Genomic DNA, 24,335 nt, shown 5'->3' with positions numbered 1-24,335 from the left:
TATTTTCTGAATATTCTACCTTTGGATGAAGTAAGTATGGTGTAACTGTCCACAATAAATTGTGCTTTGGCAATATAATTCTAGCCAAAATGTGAAGTGTGAATTTCCAAGGAGAAATCTGTCTGGCTTGTCTGTCTGTCTTACCTACATATTTTTACAAAAATAAAATCTGCAAAAAATATTGCCTTTATATGAATATCAATAACGTTGGGCATCACATAATACACAGTCATAGAATATGAATAAATATTAATATTTTTGTGTCTCTCACTCCTGATTTCCTGTGAGAATTCAGGATGCTTGAGAGGGGAAATCCCTATTTTTTTAAGATAAATGCTTTGCTTTTTCCTCAGTAAACATGCAAGGCAACATTCTTCATTTCACTTGATTTAACTGACTGGCTTGAGGCAGAGAGAAGCCTCATTTGCTGGAGTTGTTTGTACTTGCTTTTTAAAATGAGTCTGAATGCCCAGTAGACCTTCTTTCCATGTTGTGGGTGTTTGGTTGTGAGTGCTTTGGTGAGAAAAGGCTTTTCTTGGTCACTTAAAATTGCTTTGCTTACATGTCACTGCATACCACTTTGTTTCATGACATTTTCACGACTGAACTTGAGACCATTAATATTTCTTTTCACAACATCAGATTCATTTTACCGAAGGCTCATGAGCAATCTCCACCAGCCCAGAATGGGATTTTCTGCCAGATATACTAATTTTGGATTGTTTGTGTTCTCTGTCTGTTAAATAAAAGTTCTGCATTGCACCTGCACTTGCGTCTGAGTGGATGTTTATTGGTCTTCTTAGGTACCCCAGTCATGATGGGGTGACCATGTATGTCGCTGATGGCTGCCACTATCTATGCAGCAGCAAAGTCAGTAGATTATGCCAAGAGGACAAACATCTAGAGAAATGTATGCTGTTTTGTCCAATTTTTTTCTGATCCCACTGATGCAGTGATATAAATGTGCCTGAAACAAATGCTAAATGCCCCCAACTTCATAATTCAATACAGAGTGAACCTTCGTATACCAAAATAACATGTCTCTGGATAGCAGCAGTTTCAGCTGATGGCAACATAAACTAACATTTCAGATATGGGATATTTAGATAATAGTGGTGAACCAAAAACTTGAACTAGACAAGCAGAGTGATGAGCGGAAATTTTTTCAGTCAGTGGAATCATTAACACCAGGGGCCTGTATCACGACTCAGTCATCTGATTTTCTTACTTAGCTGGATAACTTGTCAGATTTAAGGTACCCCAGATCAAATGGACTTCATCTTCGTCCACTTAGCCCAGACTACCTTCATTGCGACAAGTTATCTGGCTTAGTTTGTTGTAAATGTAGGCAATTGGGGAAACATACCCTGGAAGGTGTGGTCTCAAGGAAGCTACATTTTAATCAATTCATAAGATTTACCCATCGAAGCAGTTTCTAAAAGTAGAAACAATCTTGCCACCAGTTGCTCTTTATGTAAGCGGGACTGTGAACCAGGTGCACAGTTATTGTGCTCTGACGTGCTTGATATGATACAAATTGATATGTTTAGTAACTTTCAGTTTTCTTGCAAGGATGTCTGTTTTGGAATTTTTGACGGCAACAAGGAAAATGCAGCCATGGTTTTTTAGATTAATTTAATTGTCATTTTAGCTAAATTCTACATTCAAAAATGTAAATATAATAAATCTAACCTCCCCCCTTTCAGTTTACCAAATAGACCTCACAGATTATATAAATCTGATTTAAAATTCCCAATGATAATAAAGCAACCAGAACTATATAATTTTGCCTCCCTTGTAATAATCATATTAATGGAAAACTGCCCTTTTATAAAGAGTATTATTATGTTTTGTATGTGTGGTTTCTAATCATGTAAAACTTCTGGCTGTATAAGATTGTTAATTCATAAATGTTCTGTTAAGTTTATTAAGGAACCTAAAAAGATGTAGACAGTATGGCTTGCCGTAAAATGGCAGGAAGAACAGATCGGGCAGTGCCAGAAAATGTGATGCGGTGTGTCACTGCAAAATCTGAGTCAGCCGTGGATTTGAGTTGCACATGTACTTATGATCTGAGTCATCCGTCTTGAACTATTAAAGTATTAAACTATTCCAGTAATAAAGGACTTTAGACCATCTGCCAAACCTGTACTCTTACGAGTTATAGAAAGTTAAGCCCCATCTCATGTATTTGCATACATTTTTATAAAATGGCTGATTACCCTTTAATTGTCTGTATTGACACTGGCAAAGCCCCTCAGGAACTGGACATGTATGTTTTTTTGTTTTTGGCTTTGCTTTTGTTTAGTGTTCAATTTTAGTAATTCTTTAGTTTTAGTTAGATTTTGGTTACTTTTGTATTTGACTTTGCTTTTGTTTAGTGTTCAGTTTTAGTAATTCTTTAGTTTTAGTTAGATTTTGGTTGCTTTTGTATTTGGCTTTGCTTTTGTTTAGTTTTCAGTTTTAGTATTCTTTAGTTTTAGTTAGATTTTGGTTGCTTTTGTATTTGGCTTTGCTTTTGTTTAGTTTTCAGTTTTAGTATTCTTTAGTTTTAGTTAGATTTTGGTTGCTTTTGTATTTGGCTTTGCTTTTGTTTAGTTTTCAGTTTTAGTAATTATTTAGTTTTAGTTAGATTTTGGTTGCTTTTGTATTTGGCTTTGCTTTTGTTTAGTTTTCAGTTTTAGTAATTCTTTAGTTTTAGTTAGATTTTGGTTGCTTTTGTATTTGGCTTTGCTTTTGTTTAGTTTTCAGTTTTAGTAATTCTTTAGTTTTAGTTAGATTTTGGTTGCTTTTGTATTTGGCTTTGCTTTTGTTTAGTTTTCAGTTTTAGTAATTCTTTAGTTTTAGTTAGATTTTGGTTGCTTTTGTATTTGGCTTTGCTTTTGTTTAGTGTTCAGTTTTAGTAATTCTTTAGTTTTAGTTAGATTTTGGTTGTTTTTGTATTTGGCTTTCAACGCTGGTGCATGTGCGACTCATCCACGGCTGACTCATCCTGTAGTGAAATGGTGTATATGCGAGGTACAAATCGGACAGGTGGTACAAATCGGACAGGTGCTACTAATTGGGCAGGTGGTATGAATCGGGAAGTCACACCAACTGTTTATTTCAAGTCATTTAACTTATTTGTTATAAATGTCATATCTGCCCTGTACAATTTTTGTTTGCAAAGCTTAAAAGACAAATGATGCCATTTTTATTATATGTTCCAGTGTTCAATGCTTTTAAAAGCTCTTCCTCATAAGGTGTATGTGTATCATTATGTGAATACAATCAAAAAAGTGAAAATGCCAAAAGTCTTGTATTTTGCTTGTTTACTTAAAATAAAGGTATGGGTTGGGTAAGCATTAAGGTTGGTATAGTTGGTATTAGGCTTTTGTCCACGGAAATTAATGGAAAATCCCCACAAAGATATAGATACCTGTATGCATATGTGTGTGTATGTAAAATGAGTGTGTGTTTATTAAAATCAGTTGACTAAATATTGTGTTGGGAGATCTTATAAAATCTAATATGCAAACTTTGGCCAATTTTATATTCTCCTGTTTTCATAACAGTTGTTGATGACAGTTTTTGAGAGATCAGTGGAAGTCTGAGTGACTCCCTAAGACTGCACTCTGCAAAGTTAGCATGTCAATTTGTAATACTAATTTCAGTTTCATCGAGAGAGAGTCAATTAGAATGGACATGTATTTAGTGTCTGAGCCGGTAAATGGGAGGAGGAAGGTGTTTCTGACACGATGCTCTGTAGATTTTGAGGGAGAAGCCAGCAGTATTGTGTCCCAGTTGAATAGTGTCTTTGAGGGATGTTGAAAAGACATGGTTGCCCGGGAGAGTAGTAGTCTCTATGGTAACCTTGCAGAAGCTTGTAGATGGGTGGGAGTAATGGAGTGTGAGAAGGCTTTTCTTGACCTGTAGGCTTAGTTTCTCAGAGCCCTGTTTCTAGAACACTCTGTATGATCCTGGGAAGGCTACTGTTGCACTTTTGAGTAACAGTATAACTGATTCCGTTTTATTAGTATTTTGTGTTCATTTCTTAGTGAGGAAAACAAAACTGGCCCCTTTTGGTACAAAGGGATGTTTTCAAAAGGCAACACTTCAGCCTGTGGCACTTTTGGCTGTTTTTCAGGCAGTGCTTTGTCAAGCAGTGATGCTCCCCCCGAGACGACGAGCCAGGAGAGCATGCAGTGCACAGCGGTGAGTGACCAGCTGCATGTCCTCTCACTGCATCTGTGAGGCTTTATTGCTGAGTTGACTGGCTGCTTAATGGGTGAGCTGAGTGTACCCAGTGAGCTTTGAGCTGGGGCTGGATTCGCTTTCTCGTAAATACATTTTCCTTAACTTTTCTGATTGTTTGCAAAAAATGTTTTAGGGAAAATTTTTAGTGAAGCCTGTGCAGTGCTCAACCCTTGGTTTTTGACCTCCAACTTGGAGGAATGAAATTGCATGAAAATCAGTGGCCTCCTCTAGGTATTCAAAGTCCTCCAGTCCAGTCAAAGCAGGTCACGCCTAGAGATACAACCGCATGGTCATATGGGGAAGGTGAAACTTTGCTTAAACCAACTTCTGCTCGTTGTGATATAACACTATCCCCCTTTCTGACCTTGAGGTTTCTGAGATTGAAGTTATGGTAGACAAAGATGGGAAGTAGGAAAAGCGCCAACACTGAGGTGGGAATAGGAAGTCTGGCTGCAAAGTAATCCGTCTCTGATTTATTCCACTTCACCCTAAGACAGTGTTTCCCAACCCTGTTCTTGGGGACCCTCAGACAATCCATGTTTTTGCTCCCTCCAAACTCCCTGTCAGACAGTCCACATTTTTGCTCCCTACTGGGAGCTGGGAGAGAGCAAAAATGTGGACTGTCTGGGGTCCCCGAGGAATGGATTGGGATACAGTGGTCTAAGCACTTTGTTAGTTTCATGCTTCCCACTGTTATAGCAGCCCTGGAAGCCTGTTGAACGAAGTACAGTCATTACTCGTATCCTTCCTTCCTCATTTGGAGTTATCACTGCCGGCGGGACTTTGGGTGCAACTGATATGATATATGATAAGGAGCTTGAGGTGAGGGGTGCATTTTGTTACAGCAGTCAAATGGAATAAAGGAGACGTGCGATATTCTGTTTTTACACACATACCATTTGCCAACTGGTGTTAGTGTTACCTGTGTCTGATTAATAAATGGACTTGGTCAGATATTCGGGACAATTTGAGAGAATCATCTATCACAAAATTAAAGTGATTGTAAAGGGCTTGAATGATGTTAATCTCTATCTTACGGCACCTGGTACCATTCCACATATAACTGTATTCTCAGCATCATTATTGCCCCCTCAGACAGTGCAGTCTTGGCCCTGTTAGACTCTACTGCGATGGTATGGGAGCTTCTCGGGTCCACAGAATCGACATGATGCAGAACGGATCTTGGATTTGGCTAAAGACAGCAGAGCAGTATGGGGCATGCTAGTATGATTTCTGCTGGAACAAGTGTACACTTACAGAATAGTGAATAGAAGCAGAAAATAAGGTAAAAAATACACTCTTGATTCCCGTGGAAAAATCTTTATAATGTAGATTTGCAGGACATAGGTTTCATTAAATATACCAGTCATAAGCCTTAACATGCTGTTTCCCCCACCATTTTAATCGAAAACAAAAGGTCTGGCGTGATCCCTTCATTTGGAGAAGTTTTCTTTTCATTGCTGTCAGCGGCTCACTGAGGTTTACACTTATCCCCTGGCCTGGACTGACGAGCCAAGCCTACTGGAGCTTGTCTTTGATTGCTCCCTCAGAAGGAAGCCGCTTGCAGTTGTCAGACTTTGTGGAATAAGGGGTGCCGTTCACTTGTCCGTATAATAGACAGTGGTCCGTTTCCAAAGAAAAGCAAGCGCAGGTTGCCCTAGAATTTGGCAGTCCGTGTCGGAAGGGTTTAATGGTCTCCTCGGCCCCTCTAAAATAGTTATTGTGTCAGTGTCTTTGGGCTTTTTTATTCTTTTTTTGCTTTCTGTGTTTCTTTTCAGTGTGTTCTTCTGACTAAATGCACTCATTATTTTTTCTGTAGGCGACTGAGAATAGAAACGCCATGCTTTTTACAACAGTTTTGCTCTGATGTTGGTATGAAGATGGAAATCCTTGGATTTGCAGTGAAGAGAACATTGCCACATGAACATCAGCTGATAGGGCTAGTGAACTGAAAAATAATATGTGAAAGGTGGGGGAAAAACATTCCTAGAAGTGAGGGGGAGGGGGGTGGAGTGATGTTATGTACTAGTGTGTTTATGGGAATTTTCGTGGTGTGGAATGTAAATCCAGTCTAGGCAATCTCTCTCCCAGTCCTGCAGTGAGCTGTCAGGAAGCCTGCTGGCTTATCAAATGCAGGCACACAGAGCGACCAGGGGTTGGGGAGGTGAAAGGTCGCTTCCTGTCATTCTTCTGCTATGCCGAGTTCCCATGAGCGGGCATGCCAAGTCCAGTAGGCTTGCAGCTGAGAGAGGCTAAGACAACCTGGCTTGTCCCGCAAATGCGAGCTCTCTGAGCATCTGGACACACCGCGTGGCCCACGCTTGCATGCTACATGCCACGCTCGTACATGCCTAGGACTGGGACCCTGCATACCATCCATGGGCTGTGCAGGGTCTGCATCGAGCGCATGCTGCCTCAGGTCTGTGACACGGCGCACTGGCCCCTTGCAGAGGATGTTATATGGGTAGAACATGCTGCCTGGGACCAGGCTCGGGTATTTAAGTGGGGGTCTAGGGTGCTGGTGCTCTTGGTGCTCAGCAGAATATTCACTATGGTAAATTGACTTGCAGTGGTTAACGAAGTAGTTGTGTGGGTGTTGGGTGTTGCTTAAACTGTGTATGTGCTATTTGATATTCAAATGTATTACGCTATGTGCCTGCTGCTTAAAATGTACTTTTCATTGTTATACGTTTTTCTGTCATTCAGATTAAGGTTAATGTCTGCACCTTGTGTACTATCCTCATTTCACTGTCATGCACATGTGTACTATCCTCATTTCACTGTCATGCACATGTGTACTATCCTCATTTCACTGTCGTGCACATGTGTACTATCCTCATTTCACTGTCATGCACATGTGTACTATCCTCATTTCACTGTCGTGCACATGTGTACTATCCTCATTTCACTGTCGTGCACATGTGTACTATCCTCATTTCACTGTCGTGCACATGTGTACTATCCTCATTTCACTGTCGTGCACATGTGTACTATCCTCATTTCACTGTCGTGCACATGTGTACTATCCTCATTTCACTGTCGTGCACATGTGTACTATCCTCATTTCACTGTCGTGCACATGTGTACTATCCTCATTTCACTGTCGTGCACATGTGTACTATCCTCATTTCACTGTCATGCACATGTGTACTATCCTCATTTCACTGTCGTGCACATGTGTACTATCCTCATTTCACTGTCATGCACATGTGTACTATCCTCATTTCACTGTCGTGCACATGTGTACTATCCTCATTTCACTGTCGTGCACATGTGTACTATCCTCATTTCACTGTCGTGCACATGTGTACTATCCTCATTTCACTGTCGTGCACGTGTACTATCCTCGTTTCACTGTCGTGCACATGTGTACTATCCTCATTTCACTGTCATGCACATGTGTACTATCCTCATTTCACTGTCATGCACATGTGTACTATCCTCATTTCACTGTCATGCACATGTGTACTATCCTCATTTCACTGTCATGCACATGTGTACTATCCTCATTTCACTGTCGTGCACATGTGTACTATCCTCATTTCACTGTCATGCACATGTGTACTATCCTCATTTCACTGTCGTGCACATGTGTACTATCCTCATTTCACTGTCGTGCACATGTGTACTATCCTCATTTCACTGTCATGCACATGTGTACTATCCTCATTTCACTGTCATGCACATGTGTACTATCCTCATTTCACTGTCGTGCACATGTGTACTATCCTCATTTCACTGTCGTGCACATGTGTACTATCCTCATTTCACTGTCGTGCACGTGTACTATCCTCGTTTCACTGTCGTGCACATGTGTACTATCCTCATTTCACTGTCATGCACATGTGTACTATCCTCATTTCACTGTCATGCACATGTGTACTATCCTCATTTCACTGTCATGCACATGTGTACTATCCTCATTTCACTGTCATGCACATGTGTACTATCCTCATTTCACTGTCGTGCACATGTGTACTATCCTCATTTCACTGTCATGCACATGTGTACTATCCTCATTTCACTGTCATGCACATGTGTACTATCCTCATTTCACTGTCGTGCACATGTGTACTATCCTCGTTTCACTGTCATGCACCTGTGTACTATCCTCATTTCACTGTCATGCACATGTGTACTATCCTCATTTCACTGTCGTGCACGTGTACTATCCTCGTTTCACTGTCGTGCACATGTGTACTATCCTCATTTCACTGTCATGCACATGTGTACTATCCTCATTTCACTGTCATGCACATGTGTACTATCCTCATTTCACTGTCATGCACATGTGTACTATCCTCATTTCACTGTCATGCACATGTGTACTATCCTCATTTCACTGTCGTGCACATGTGTACTATCCTCATTTCACTGTCATGCACATGTGTACTATCCTCATTTCACTGTCGTGCACATGTGTACTATCCTCATTTCACTGTCGTGCACATGTGTACTATCCTCATTTCACTGTCATGCACATGTGTACTATCCTCATTTCACTGTCATGCACATGTGTACTATCCTCATTTCACTGTCGTGCACATGTGTACTATCCTCATTTCACTGTCGTGCACATGTGTACTATCCTCATTTCACTGTCGTGCACGTGTACTATCCTCGTTTCACTGTCGTGCACATGTGTACTATCCTCATTTCACTGTCATGCACATGTGTACTATCCTCATTTCACTGTCATGCACATGTGTACTATCCTCATTTCACTGTCATGCACATGTGTACTATCCTCATTTCACTGTCGTGCACATGTGTACTATCCTCATTTCACTGTCGTGCACATGTGTACTATCCTCATTTCACTGTCATGCACATGTGTACTATCCTCATTTCACTGTCATGCACATGTGTACTATCCTCATTTCACTGTCGTGCACATGTGTACTATCCTCGTTTCACTGTCATGCACCTGTGTACTATCCTCATTTCACTGTCATGCACATGTGTACTATCCTCATTTCACTGTCGTGCACATGTGTACTCCTGTTGTTCTACCATTGATTTTTTTTATCAAAATCAAAAAAGTTAATTAGCTGATTTTTAAATGATAAGCATCTCAAACATTATCTTCAGGTGACTTCATTCCCATAAATAGTATTTTTGATGCCAGTCATTAAAAACATATCTCTTGGTCACGGTTGAGTCTGCAACATGCTTATTCCTTGACATTCATGTTCAGCAATTATTACTTGGTGTATGACACCAAAACAACTTTGATTTGTTGTTTTTTTTTTCTCTTATCTTGCATGAAACTTTTATGGTGAACATTAAGACAAGTAATAAAACATTCTCTGGTGCGAACAAAGAGTTCCTCGTGAAATTAGCTTGTTTGGAATCTGTTTCTTCTTCCCGTAGTTTTGAATGAATCACATTTTGAGTTTAATATGTGCAGTTAATACGGCAAATACTGCACAGCTTGCAGACGTATGAATTGCATTCCCTTGAACATGTAGGGATTTAAGCCTGTGGGGATCGTGCTTGTATGAAGAGTCAAGTCTTCCTGTCAAATTCATCTTTATCCAGGATCCCATAGGTCACTCTCTAATGTATTCACTCTGCTAGTGCTGTAATTTGGCATAGAAAGTGAAGTGATCTGACTGAAACTAACAGGACAGAGGGCCAGACCTCTTAACGGTGGATGAGTATTGCTGCAGTGGGTGCAGGCAGAAAATGAGTGAAAGAGGGACAGAGACAGGAAAGGAAGAGAGTGTGTGATTCCGGCTCCATCTGAGAACTTCAGTTATCTGTGTTTAATGCGGCCAAAATTAAAAACGAGAGCCAGTTCGTGCTTCTGCTTGGTGTATCAGTAAGGACCAGTATAAGTGGTGGGAAGTCAGCCTCTATTCCCAATATTCTCTGGCAGATTCACTTGAAACACAGCACAGACTGAAGCTGATCCTTACCTCAGTGTGCCCTCTCTCTTTCTCACACACAGCACAGACTGAAGCTGATCCTTAGCTCAGTGTGCCCTCTCTCTTTCTCACACACACAGCACAGACTGAAGCTGATCCTTACCTCAGTGTGCCCTCTCTCTTTCTCACACACACAGCACAGACTGAAGCTGATCCTTAGCTCAGTGTGCCCTCTCATCTTTCTCACACATACAGCACAGACTGAAGCTGATCCTTAGCTCAGTGTGCCCTCTCTCTTTCTCACACACATAGCACAGACTGAAGCTGATCCTTAGCTCTGTGTGCCCTCTCTCTTTCTCACACACACAGTACAGACTGAAGCTGATCCTTAGCTCAGTGTGTCCTCTCTCTTTCTCACACACACAGCACAGACTGAAGCTGATCCTTAGCTCAGTGTGCCCTCTCTCTTTCTCACACATACAGCACAGACTGAAGCTGATCCTTAGCTCAGTGTGCCCTCTCTCTTTCTCACACACAGCACAGACTGAAGCTGATCCTTAGCTCAGTGTGCCCTCTCTCTTTCTCACACACAGCACAGACTGAAGCTGATCCTTAGCTCAGTGTGTCCTCTCTCTTTCTCACACATACAGCACAGACTGAAGCTGATCCTTAGCTCAGTGTGCCCTCTCTCGTTCTCACACACACAGCACAGACTGAAGCTGATCCTTAGCTCAGTGTGTCCTCTCTCTTTCTCACACATACAGCACAGACTGAAGCTGATCCTTAGCTCAGTGTGCCCTTTCTCTTTCTCACACACACAGCACAGACTGAAGCTGATCCTTAGCTCAGTGTGTCCTCTCTCTTTCTCACACACACAGCACAGACTGAAGCTGATCCTTAGCTCAGTGTGTCCTCTCTCTTTCTCAGACACACAGCACAGACTGAAGCTGATCCTTAGCTCAGTGTGTCCTCTCTCTTTCTCACACACACAGCACAGACTGAAGCTGATCCTTAGCTCAGTGTGCCCTCTCTCGTTCTCACACACACAGCACAGACTGAAGCTGATCCTTAGCTCAGTGTGTCCTCTCTCTTTCTCACACATACAGCACAGACTGAAGCTGATCCTTAGCTCAGTGTGCCCTCTCTCTTTCTCACACATACAGCACAGACTGAAGCTGATCCTTAGCTCAGTGTGTCCTCTCTCTTTCTCACACATACAGCACAGACTGAAGCTGATCCTTAGCTCAGTGTGTCCTCTCTCTTTCTCACACATACAGCACAGACTGAAGCTGATCCTTAGCTCAGTGTGTCCTCTCTCTTTCTCACACATACAGCACAGACTGAAGCTGATCCTTAGCTCAGTGTGTCCTCTCTCTTTCTCACACATACAGCACAGACTGAAGCTGATCCTTAGCTCAGTGTGTCCTCTCTCTTTCTCACACACACACGCACACAGTTCCTTTTTTTTTACCCCCAGCTGGTGATATGGAATCCTGGCTTCCGTTTCTCATGTCTTCAGAGCAGAATGGAACATGCCGGCAGTGCTGGCAGGATGAAATGTGTGTTGTCAGGCTGTTGAAGCATGTCATATTCAGCTAAATAGTGGCTGTATGACATAAACGCCCCTTTGACACTGTTTGGGCTGAAATCATGAGCAGTAATGCAAACGGATTGATGTTTTTTTTGCTCATGTGGCCTCTGCTTATGCTATATACTGCTGCCATTTTGTAAGGTTTAAGGTTGCAGGGTTGTTTTTTCAGTGTGATGCCAGGGTCTTGTGCTTTGCCCTAGAGGACGAGAAAATGTGATTCTTTGAGAACTTCCCCTTGGTGTTTACAGCCTTTGTGCACAGTTATTTCTCGTACTTGGACTCCCTTGAGCAGTTGGTTATTTGTTGGTTTAGAATCACCATTATTCTGCAAGTGTAATGAATGTCTAAGAAATTCATCCGATGCTGTGTAAGAAGGTACTGCAGTTCCTGCACAGTGGCGGTGCGTATAGTAAGGACATGAGACACAGAGACGACAGACAGCTGAGTAAGCGGAAAGTGGGGTGACACTGGCACAGCTAGAGAAACTGTGTTGGTTGGCAGTGAGATGATCCTCTGTATGGGTGACTTATAGCAAAAAATAGCTAAATAATTTGTTGCAGTAAATCAGTACAGCTTAGATTTTGTTTTATTGGTGTCATGTTGGTATATGGAAGTCTGATGGTGGTGATGGTGATGTATTTGAGGATGTGGTGAGCAGCCCTGGGGAAAGAGCCGCTTAGGTGCCAGATTCTTCTGGTTCTTAGAGACCAGTACCAGCTTCTAGAAGTTTGTTTCTGGAACAAGTGGTCACTGTGTGTGATGGGATCACTGATGATGTTTGTTGCTAATTCTGCACTTGGGTGGATGTGTAACGCAGGGTAGACTGCAGCCAGTAACCTTCTCCGCAGAGCTAATTCACCACCACGTCCAGGCAGTTCTGGAGCTATTTCCCAAATTCCACCTTAAGCTGTCAATATGACTTAGTATTCATACATTAATCTCATTCTTTCTGACTTTTAAGAGATGCAGGTTAGTGCTACAATTCTTGTAAAAGAAGAAAGTTAAGTTCATATTTAAAAAATAATTCTGTATACTGTTTCATTATGTGATGGATTACATTCCTTGCATTTCTCAAACATCTCAAACTGAGCGGTGGATTAACTTCACATCTTTATGCTTTAATCGGTAACCTGAGCTCATTGAATGCTGAGTGAAATTTCTAGGTATTGCCTTTCACTCCTGAACTCATTGTCTATTTCCTGTATAATAAAGGTTATGTAGTTCACTGTGTAAGGAATGAGTCAGTGAAACAAGACAACATTCCAAGATGCTCCATGTTGGTATCCCAAGAACCTTTGACAGCTGACATTGAAAAATAGAAAAATACAGGGACAACATGGATGTGTGTATCTGTAATTTATTTAAAAAATATTTTTTGAATGATTTCATTTTTAATATTATCAAGTTATTGTTTAAACTTATCTCAGTATCACATTTCTAAAAAAAATATGTGCTTATACTTTTATACAAAATTTCCTTCCTATGTATTGCATTATGGTATACATAGACCATGGGAGTGTACATCATCCGTACCATGCACAGGGTACCCGCGGCCATGGAAAACTTGGAAAAGTTTTGGAATTTTGAAATATTTTTTCCAGGCCCTGGATTAGTTTTGGAATTCTTGGATAGAGAGGAAAAGTTTTGGAAACTAACCTTGTTCATTTTTGTTTCCCGCTTCGGAAATGTACGAGCAGAAGTCAATAGTTAACTACCTTATATAAATACTGTTCTATCTACTTTAGTTTTACAAACTTGTGGGTTTTGGAAAATTTTCTTATGGTACTGGAAAAGTTTTGGAAAAGTCATGGAAATTTATTCTGCCAGAATTGGGGGAAACCATGCATGCAATTTTCAGTACATTATGGGGATTTTATAGTGCACCGCATAGCATTTTATAATTAATTCATTACATAGTGTACTATATCAGGAAGAGGGAGCAATTTTGAAAGCTTGGCTAACCTCCAGTGTGTGAGGTCAAAGGTCAGGTTGGCAATATCCAAGACCACATGTCCCATTGGTTTTGGTATGGGATAGGATTTGTGTTTACCTTCTTGACTGCATTTTACATGAGTTGAAAGGCAAGGCAAATTGTCATAGAATCCCACTGTTTGTTAAAGTGTCCTGGATATGCCTCTGTCTATGATACTAGAATGCCTTGTCCATCCAGGAAAGCCTTGTTTAAACTGTTTAAACTGCTTCAGATTTTGATGAACAGGTCTTTGGTGAGTGCTGGTGGGTTTCTTCCTTCATGGCTGATGCTATGGTGTGAATTTCAGGTGACCATCCTGAGAGGGAAGGACGGCTATGGCTTCACCATTTGTTCTGACTCTCCTGTGAGAGTTCAAGCTGTGGACCCAGGCAAGAACCAGTCTTTGGAGTTTTTCTGTGTACAAATGCACACACACACACACACACATAGACATGGATCTGAAGGTGATGATACATGTTGCAACTTTTTAGGCAATGTTGCCTGCACGGCAGTGTTGCTGAGCGACGTGGCTCGGGCACTTTCCCTTTGAGAATGGGCAACACATTTCTCTTTGGACAATACTGACCTCAGTGGGCAACTTTTTGAGATCTTCCAATCAGAATGTTAGCAGCAGATCATGTGACCAACTTGGAGCTTCAGCATCCATCTTTCCAGTGTCCGTCTCACTGGCAATAAAGTTGCTCTTCTCTGATTGGTTGTTACCAACTGTCCATTGCCTTGCTAAATTGCCCTGTCTCTCACCTGGTTGCCTGTTGCTGGCAACATTGCTCAAAAGGTTGCCCCATGTATCATCACCTTGACTTCTTCGTTTATTCTAATGATCTGTCACAGTAACTTGAAACTTAAGTTTATTTACATTCATTCTGCAGCCTGTCGAACTGCCTTTCATTGATTTCTATTGGTAATTCTCTCTTTATTCTCATGTCATGACCTTCAGGTGGTCCAGCAGATGAGGCTGGCCTTCAACAGTTTGACACCATTCTGCATCTGAATGGCCAACCTGTTGAACACTGGAAGTGTGTGGATGTTGCCCATGCAATCAGGTACGCTCTCAGAAGTTGCATGCTCCAGACACTCCAGAATAAAATGCACAGTGCCTGGAGTTTTCAGTTCATGTCTGCAAGGTCCACTGCCATCAGCTCTTAAAAAACGTTTTTTTTTCTTGTATCAGGACTCAAATCTCATTTTCTTTGAATTTGGTGATCAGTGATCATTGTTGACACACCACAGCACACAGTGCACAACAACTAATTCAGCACCCAGGGAGCAGTGCTTGGGGGCGGGACCTTGCTGGTCAGGGATTCAAACCAGCAATCTTTCAATTACAAGTGCGAGTCCCTAACCATTAGGCCACCACTTCTTTTCCTTGCAGGAGCTGCCGGTCTGAGATCAAATTGACAGTATGGCGTACAGTCCCCATCATGAAGCCAGGGTTCGAAGGCCTGATTCACAGGCCATCTTACAAGCCATCTGGTTACACTGCAATGTCACCCCCTAGCAAAAAGCGTGAGAAGACCCCCTTAAAACTTAGTCAGCAAGGACAGAGTCATCGTATACTTGTAAATGGGCTAGAGGGCGGTAATGGAGAGCTAGGAAGTCCTTGGGGTGAGCGGCAAGAGGAAAGCAACAGGGCCCGGACACAGACAGCGACACTGAAGGGCACACATGTGACATCATCAACCGGAGACAACTACATTATCCTGAAAGCCATTAACCCTGGGAACCAGGTAATGTTTTAAACACTAAGACCAATGACTTCTTTCTCAGTTTTACAAGCAGACACCATGACTGCACTTTCAGTGCATTACTTTCCACTAGTTTGCTAATGGTTTGGCTTGAATTTATGATTCATAGTAAGAGATTTTATAATGTTGGGGAAATTAGGTTCTCTGACTAAGGACCTGGACTGAAAATTCTTTTATTTATTTATTTTTTTAATTGAGGCTGACAGAAACTGCAAGCATTTTACATCTCAGGGTATGCTTGTTTTGGTTTTTTTAAGAACTTGTTTTCCACTTAGAAAAACAGCAATAGAGAAAGATTTGTGCATTTTATGTTGAATAGGACTGTGAAAAACCCTGTGGGGGGCATTTGGCAGTTGTCTCTGTCTGAGGGATCATGTTATTCTCTGTTCTGCTTTATTGAGCATACAGCTCTGGGAGGCAGGAGGAGCTTCATAGTGATGCAGCCTCTGAGGGGAGATGTGTTGACAGGGTATCGTGTTGGGAGAGCTAGGCTGCCGCTCCACACCCGGCGTGTATCAGTGCTAGGTCCTCCACCATCACCTGTGCCAATGGAAACAGTCCATCACTGGCTCATCCCAACTGTGCCGCTTCAGATGCTCCTCCTGTGTGTAAACAAAATATCACATGTGGGTCTGAGGGTTAGTACTCTGTGATCAGAAGGTCGCTCTTTCAGATGCCATGTCTGGTAGAGTGACTTCACGGTCCGGCCCTTGACCAAGGCCCTTAACCCCAAGAGCTCCAGGATCTGTCTGACCTTCCTTTTACATTTGCGTGTTGCTTTGGACAAATACATCTGATAAAAAAATGCAATTGTAATTCTATGAATAGTGAATGATTCCAACAAAGTGCAGTCTTTCAAGCAATCTAAATGGATTCTTTCTAAATGAAACGCATCCATAACATATTGAGATAATTGGAGAGCTTACAACTTAAACAACAATAGTGGGGTATTATCTGGTTTTTGTCTTGGTATTTTATGTCTGACCTCTTCTGTAAAGGTGACAGATGCTTTGCACCGGGGACATGTTTTGGGGAATGATTATATCAGAATTTGTAAAGCTGCACTCTTGTTTCCTTCTATAATGTCAGTTGTACTGTTGACTAAATGACCAGATCAAAAGCAGATGTTCAGTAATTCATATATCACAGACATCACACATGCACTTTCCTCCCTCAGATGATGCAGCCTTATTATCAGGATGACCCTGGAGCTCTCGGTAAGTTGGTCTTCCATCTTGCCAGATCCAGACAGCCAGTTCAGGCTATATACAGTAGACACTTTTGTGATTTTTAGCCATTTGAGATGCACTGGGTCCTGTTTCACCAGGGAAGTCGTACCCAAATCGTCCAACCAGTGGGTTCCAGTCGGACATTGAGTCACAGGGCAGGCCTACTTTCCTGCGGAAATCCTCGACGAGCAAGTCCACTAAAGACCTTGCCTCTGCTGGCTACCAGCAGAACTACGCCAACTACCAGAACTGCACGATCGTCCGGTCCCACGTTCCTCAAACTAGCTACAGCACATATGTCAAGCTGGCGCCCAAAATACTCATCTTCCCTATTTTTGTACAGGTGCGGAGTTACGGGTTTTTGTTAGAGACTCTGTGCCTGCTCTGTGTTACGTTAAAATCCATTGTCCATTCTTACCTTTTTGGTTTTGGTGGAAAGAAGATTGGCCTAAAAACTGACACTCAGCATTTCTGTTTATTAAAACAGTTTACAATAGTTTGAAGTAATGAGTAAATTATGTAAAATAAATCTGTAATTTTATGCCATGCATGGGTACTGCTGGTTAATTTATTTTAAACAGTATTAGCTCATGATGATGGAATAGATCATTTGTATGTAATAACAAGGTTTTAAAAAAATCCAGTATTTGCATAGTTTACATTTTTAAGTTTTAATCTCTTAAAAGCATGCTGTGTATATTACCGTCAGACTTATTATTAGTTAATGCATCATGTAGTTTGGAACTGGCTGGCCTCATATAGTCGTTGGAGTGTCAGTCATGCCACAGAAAGGCTCTGTGTGTGTGGGGGGGTATGCATATATTACATTGTGAACAGTTTGTGTTTCTCTGCCACTTGTAGCCCCTGGACCTTTGCAGTCCAGCCCGATCGCTGGTTCTGTTAGAGGAAATGATGCTGCATGAGAGCAAACACCTGTCCACCAAGGTAATGCTGAAGGCGTGACCTCAGGCGTGACCTCAGGCTCTGAGACTGTGCTGCCACACATTTCACATTCCTACAATTCCTCCTTAAGTATAACCATATTTGACATTTACCCTATGAGTTCTATTTACTAATGCTAACCATAGTTCGTAACAGGCAAACTTGCTTTTAAACAAGAAGTCTTATATTGAGTTTTTAATATACTCATACCCAGTAAGAATTTGGTGACAAAATAACACAAACCCAGAGTGAAATAGAGATTTTTTTCTGATGATCTTGGAGCCTGAGGTCATAATGAAAGGTCTGTTTTTTTCAGAATGTGATTTGTGATACCCTTTATAGAGTGCACCGGAGCTGCACATCGGAATGAAGAAGGATGGATAGCCGGACATTCTGGGGTGTTGGGGGGGAAATCCATGACATACCACTGTGACTGTGGGATAAAACTGGGCACCCAGTCGGCACAGTGTGGGGGCAAAGGGTTGTAGCAGCGAGAGCCTCAGCAGACGGCAGGGGATGCATTTAATCATCGGTCTGGCTCGACTTGCCCTCGTTAACAGTTCAGTTTTCTTCTTGTACTTAACACTTGTTTCCCTTTGTCTATATAACACTTTTAATTAGCGTCTGCTTGCCTGGGCAGCAGTATGCGATTTCTGTTATTTTCACAGTTTTTCCGCTTATCGTAGACTCTGCTTTTATACGCTTTACCTTTGACCCCCTGCTGCGCTCCCCCTTTGAATAGCTCATGTGAAGGAGGCTCTTGAGAGGGCACAAGCGGGGAGCAACAGGCCGGGGCAATCACCCCTCTGGGGGAGGCTGGCACGGGCTGCACTCATGGCCCCGCAGAGCTGTATTTTCTCAGGGTGTTTTTGAAGATGAGGGCATGACGCCAAGCCGGGTTGCCATTGTGATAATGTTGTGTAAAGGAAGCGTGATCTGGGGGGGAGGAAGACAAGAGGGCATGTTTGCACTTAGTGATGGCAGAGGGGAGCTCAGCTTTGTTTTCCTGGCAACTTGATCTGCAGCAAGGCACCAAGTGTTTCAAAGCATGGCTTTTATGGTGAGCCTGAGCTTTAAGGTTACTACTAGCTTGCACGTGTACATAAATCCATTTAAGAGGATGTTGAGACGTTTATTATCTGATAGCTGTTTGGTTGTTATTTCACACGAATGAGACTGTGCTTGTATGTATGATTTGTTGAGCCGTGGGTGGTGCAGTGCAGTTGTCTTCAGGGAGATTTTAACAGACCTCAGTGGTTTTATGGAGTAGTGAATGTAATGCAGTACGAAGACAGAATAAACGGGAGAGATTTTAGTGATCCGCATTGATACTGTTAATGGATGCTGCTTTGTCCGGGGCTCCGTGCTCAGATGAGGTCTATGGGGAGTGGAGAGTCGCCAGCAGGGAGGATATGGGGGGGACCATGGGCTTTTCTGGTTCCTTTGTTGAACCATCCATTGACAAGAGACACTAGTGTTTCTGCCAAGTAGCTGAGCCAGAAAAACCCAGGAAGGAAGCTAGTAATGCAGTGTGTTCCCTGGCCTGAGCTTGCTATGCACACGCTGGGGCTCCTCACCCCGAGAATCCCAGCTTGTCAGCACACTAATGAGTGGGTTTTGTGACCCGTTCTGCCGGTGCAGGTTGAATATTTCACTGCAGCCTGAGGAATTGTTGAAAATCATACAGGCTTGAATGAGTGGGAGCCAGTTCCAAGCTGAGCCCATCACCCATTTAAATGAAGGCCAGGCAGTGTTGATATGCTGCTGTCTTGGCTATACATGGCTTTAGGTTAATTTGATGTTAAGTTAACTGTTTTTGAATGACCAATGGCCAGTCCTCCATGCCTGCTTCGGTCTCTGTGTGGTGTAGATGTAGCATGACCTGTCGGTATGTGGCTGAGTCTCTAAAACTGAGCAGGGTACCGTCCACATCCAATTCATGCTGTTCCCTTGGGTGCCTCCACGCCCAGGTGACCGTGTTCATCTATACTGACCTGATGCTGCTGACGCGGGAGGACGAGCCCGGCCGCTGCAACGTGCTGCAGAATCCCCTGTTCCTCCATCACCTCTGTCTGCGAGATGGTAGGTGTGCTCACAGAAACGTAGTCGGGCTTTCTGAGACCCAGGTCTGCTAATCACCCCTTCCATCCATCCGTCCATCCATCCATCCATCCATCCATCCATCCATCCATCCATCCGTCTTTGAACCACTTACTCTGGTGAGGGTAACAGGTATTCCTGTCTCTGGCAGCACAGTCCCAAGGCTGGAGTACATGAGGGTCAGGATGCCAGTCAGTCCATTGCAGGGCACATACACGCCCACACTAACACACAGGCATATATGGAGATGCCAGGTAGCCTGAGTGCATGACCTGTGAGAGGAGAGCAGAGCATCTGGAGGAAACCAATGCAGCTCGGGGAGAACAAGACAACTCTACATACATACATGTTACAGTCTCATCTTACAACTCATTTATAATAATAATTATAGTGATATGTGTATTTTCAAACCATGACCGCAGTGTTTCTCTCTTCAGAAGTGAGATGTTGGGCGTCAGGGGGCTCAGTGGGGGCCGCCTCTGCTCTGTGTGTGGGGCTTGCATGTTATCTCTGTGTTGCTCCAGTTTCACCTCGCAGTCCAAAGATAAGTGTTCCTCAGTGTGTATCTCGATGCCATGCTGTTGAGCGCAGACTCTATGGAGGATGTTGGCTGTGTTGTGTGGGACTTGACGGCATGTAGGTCTGAAATGTTGTGCCAGGTTTTGTGGCATCTTCCAGGTGGGTGCAGGCTACTCTGGTGGTATATTCATTTGTTGTATTGAACGGTTAACTTGGGTGGCTGTTAATATTTTAATAAATAATAATTTCCGTGATAGTTTTCTGGGCAGGAGATGTTTCTTGATTGTGGCCCAGTGGCTTGTTAAAGTGGAGACATAAAAACTTAAGAGAATATATTTGCATATGGAATTGGCCATTTGGGGTGCACGCCTCAGAAGGTGGAAACCCTTTTAGAAAGAAATGCTGTTTATTATACGCGAGCTGTGCTTGCTGTCGTGCCGCCTTCCTCAGTGTTGTTTCGGTTCTGTGTGAGACCCTCCTGACATGCAGTTGGTTTTACCGCCGTCAGCATTAGGAGCTCAGAGCTTCGGCCGTCTCCACCCCTCATTGTTATCAAGAAAGAGGCGCCAGCCCACTGTTTGGAGGGAGCGTGAGCGAGTGGCGGCCAGGCGCTCCGCATTGTTTGCACTGTCCGAAGCGGGACGGGGCGGGATGTGGGACAGACTGGGGCCGCGGGGAGCCAGGGGGGAAGGAGGTACGCGATGACCTTCCTGAGCTGACAGCGTGGGAGCGTGGATGTGAAAAAGAAGGCCAACACCTACACACACGCGCACACACATGATTTAGGGTGTCTGGTGATACACACATTTTGTCCATACTTTCATCATTGTGTTTTACTTTGTCTAACAGTTATTGAATATAGCTTGTTCAATGCAGTATGTTTCTTTTACATTTTCATTCATGCTTGAGCTGAGACTTTGGGCAGAAATGGGACTTGTTCATCTGCTAGGACATTTCTTCTTTCTGCATTATTATACAGTATATTACTTGTGTGATACAAGAGAGACCTCTGCTGGTTTGTCTGGAGAGGTGTATGATCCTCAATATTTTTATTATGACTATTTGGCTCTAAGTATCTCTTCAATTCATGCATGGCCTGTAATGCTTTCTGATTTGCCATACTATCCTGAAATCCAAAAACAGGACCAAAAATGATTAAATAATGTAATTTTTCTTTAAACCACGCACTTGCTATTTTTGACTTGCTATTTTTGACTTGGCAGTTGTTAAACATGCGTCATAACTTAGAATTAAATTAAAATTAGCTTAAAATGTTCTTTGCATGGCCTGAATGTTCCTCAAGAGAATTACTGCACAATTTTATGATGCTCTAAGTCTATCCAAAGTAAAATAATCCAGAGCCCTAAAGAAACCAATATGACAAACTTCTAACAAAAGTAAGTAAGTTGTTCACTGTCTCTAGCCTTTGGGTATATTTACTGACGGACTGATGAAGTGTGAGAGTGTGAGGGTGTGCTTTATGCGCGCCTGCATCTTTCCAGAATGACATGTGGGACAGTGATTTGCCTCATTGTTTTCTCTTGTTGCATGGACATGGGAGTCTGGATCACCTTCTGTTCCCTGCCATCCAAAACCAACACACCCACAACATTTACTTCTCTGTTTTTTCTTTCTGTCCAGATCCCACTGAGGAACTGAAGTTCTACATAATCCACACGACTGAGGTAGGCTCTTACTGCCCGAACACCTAATGGTTTAGCAGTGTTTGGGTTTTGGGTTTGTATGAATTGGGTTGGGTGCTACAGGAATGACAGGTGACCTTGTTCTTGGTTCAGGTGTGTGTTTGTGTGTGTGAGAGAGACGTATAAATTACATTGACGGGACCAAATGTCCCCGCAATGCAGTAAAAAGCTGTTCTTTTGACTGAAGAAAATAGCCCCCACTAGGGTACACTCAATTTTATGAAAATCTGTGACTGCAATCAAAAAACTAAAAATGCCAGAAGTCTTGTATTTTGTTTGGTTACTTATGGTTTAGGTTAGGATTTGAAATTGGGAAGGTGTGTGCACTGGAATGGAAATACCAATAGCGACATAACAGATTTATTATCAGGTGATCATAAATGTTTCAGCTTTTATTAACTCTTGTCATCTTGATATGTATTAGTCTTTAGATACCCTTCAGTTTGCTCATTTTTACTATCTGATACTGGCTTGACATTTTTTATGGATAGAACTATGAGAATTACTCATCCCTTTTTCATCTCTCATTTCAGCCAATTTTTGTCTCTGTAGCACATGGTTGTGCCCTTAGTCTTGGTTTTGCAGACTTGAGCCAATGTCCCATCCAACTGCATGTTGTCCTTTGATGCAGTAATTTGGATCTCCGTAGAGTATGAAAAAGAATTTGAGTTGCACAGTGGAAGGTTTATTGCACAGTGCCTCAGCGGCCAGCCCTGTTGTCTCACACCTTTGAAGGTCAAGGGTTTAACTCCTGCTGTTGCTCTGTATTTGTCTTTGCAGTTTGCTATCTCTGGTCTCTTAGTTGCTCATGGTGCTGCCATTTAGTCTGTGCTGCCTATGATAGGTTCTTTAACCAGGATATGCAGGTGGGAGAGAGAGATGCTATGCTTTCTGAGGCCCTCTCACGTAAACCGTAATGCCCAGGTAATTTGATTCAGCTCCCCGTCTCCAACTGGCTGTGTTAACTGGCTCTGCTTTAGCTCAGGAGTCTGATATACTGGGCTCCACCGTGCCATGGAGTTATGGGAAATTCTGTGAGCTCTCTGCTTTTTTTTTTGTAATTATATTAGTCATGTCTATATATAAAAAAGTGAAATCATTGGTTTCTGGCTGAGTTGAACATGACATCTGAAGTAGTTAAAAAAAAAAATCTCACACCTTCACTTTTATTTTCTCCTTAATGCAGTAAATCACAGATGGTGCCCAACAGGTGGTAGCAGGTCTCACAAGAGTAAATAAGCAGCCCGCAGGGGGAGGTGACGCTGCCTGCACTGTGTGGCTGTAATATTTAGAATTTCAGAATATGACGATTTTCTGCGTTGGCAGCTAATGCGCCTCGCACTGTGTTTATGTTTTTTTTCTGCTGGCGGACCCTGTCATTGAAGCTGACATATGAGGTAGATATGTAAACTGTTCAGTGCATATGTGGATGGATGGATGCTGGTAGTTCAGCACCCCGACACAGATGAACTCAAGGTGAGACGAGTAGGCCTATCTGGCCAGAAATAGCTGAACTGCAAATGATTAGGTGCCCTCCAAGCTGTTTATAAGACTGGGAATGAGGCTTTTTTTTGGGGGGGGGGGATTAAGCATAACTAGTATAAAAAGGCAGGAAAATACATGATGAGTGATGTTACTTCAAGTGGTGATGATGCTCTCTACCCATATTTAGTTCAGTTAATATTTCTATGGCATCCTTTCCAGTGTAGTCACCATGAATTGCTTGACAATCTTAGCTTGCTATGTGGACTGAAGGATATGCTGCTTGGCATGACCACATGCAGCTGAGAGGTCAGGGAGTCTTTATCACGGATCCCAATGACCGAAACGGGAGGCAAGACAGTGCTGGATATCTAAGGTGCTCTGGATCTAGACCGTTCTTTCAGAAGGAACATTTTTTGGAGGCAGCTGTATGGGGAAAGCGATCGGATTTGATGAAAAGGAAGATCTCCGGAGGAGTTCTGTGGGGCAAAGAAGAGCAACAGTGTAGATAGTGAGCGGTTAAACTGCATGGTGCTGGTGATGGAATGCTTAAAGTCTTCGTTTCTGTTTTTGCTTATGTGCTTGAAGAGAAGTCACAAGGGTAACTTAGATAAGGAACGTCTGCCCTTGTGGATTTAATGGCTGAGTAAATTCAATTAGGAGAGAGTCCCTCCTTCAGCTTCTCTGCAGTCCCTAACCAAAATGGTAATGTAAAGTAACTTTCTGGGTATCTTGCTGTTGCACTGTTCCTGTTAATAAGATGTAAATTAGGTTATTCTTATATGAAATTTTAATGACTTCCAGTCATCAGCTGTGGGTCTAGGGACTCTCAACTCGGTTGGGTTTCTGAGGGTTTTTTCTTATTCTTTGTGAAAATTCTATATTAATTTATCTTCTGTAGTAGGGTTTACATTATATATAAAGA

General features: G+C 42.5%; 1 protein-coding gene across 7 annotated transcripts in view; it reads left to right on the top strand.

The window, feature by feature from the left end:
- The window catches only part of rgs3b (regulator of G protein signaling 3b), an 88,977-nt gene that overhangs the window by 16,429 nt on the left and 48,213 nt on the right, over nucleotides 1-24,335 (top strand). For 4 of the 7 annotated variants that reach the window (XR_011984375.1, XM_072703537.1, XM_072703541.1 and 1 more), the window contains 9 exons: nucleotides 4,127-4,194; nucleotides 13,977-14,058; nucleotides 14,628-14,733; nucleotides 15,063-15,417; nucleotides 16,613-16,652; nucleotides 16,763-17,007; nucleotides 17,526-17,609; nucleotides 19,577-19,688; nucleotides 21,867-21,910. Coding sequence is in view for 6 of the 7 variants with exons in the window: in XM_072703537.1 (XP_072559638.1) it covers nucleotides 4,127-4,194; nucleotides 13,977-14,058; nucleotides 14,628-14,733; nucleotides 15,063-15,417; nucleotides 16,613-16,652; nucleotides 16,763-17,007; nucleotides 17,526-17,609; nucleotides 19,577-19,688; nucleotides 21,867-21,910 (1,136 nt within the window). In the remaining variant the exon portion in view is untranslated. Of the gene's footprint in view, nucleotides 1-4,126; nucleotides 4,195-6,457; nucleotides 6,656-13,976; nucleotides 14,059-14,627; nucleotides 14,734-15,062; nucleotides 15,418-15,843; nucleotides 16,074-16,612; nucleotides 16,653-16,762; nucleotides 17,008-17,525; nucleotides 17,610-19,576; nucleotides 19,689-21,866; nucleotides 21,911-24,335 lie in introns of those variants that run through there. The other 3 variants (XM_072703552.1, XM_072703554.1, XM_072703559.1) reach the window with 3 other exon arrangements.

Source organism: Paramormyrops kingsleyae, chromosome 2 (assembly GCF_048594095.1).
Source record: "Paramormyrops kingsleyae isolate MSU_618 chromosome 2, PKINGS_0.4, whole genome shotgun sequence".
NCBI lineage: Eukaryota > Metazoa > Chordata > Actinopteri > Osteoglossiformes > Mormyridae > Paramormyrops > Paramormyrops kingsleyae.
Note: the sequence above shows the minus strand (reverse complement) of the source record. Positions and strands in the feature narration are given on the sequence as shown.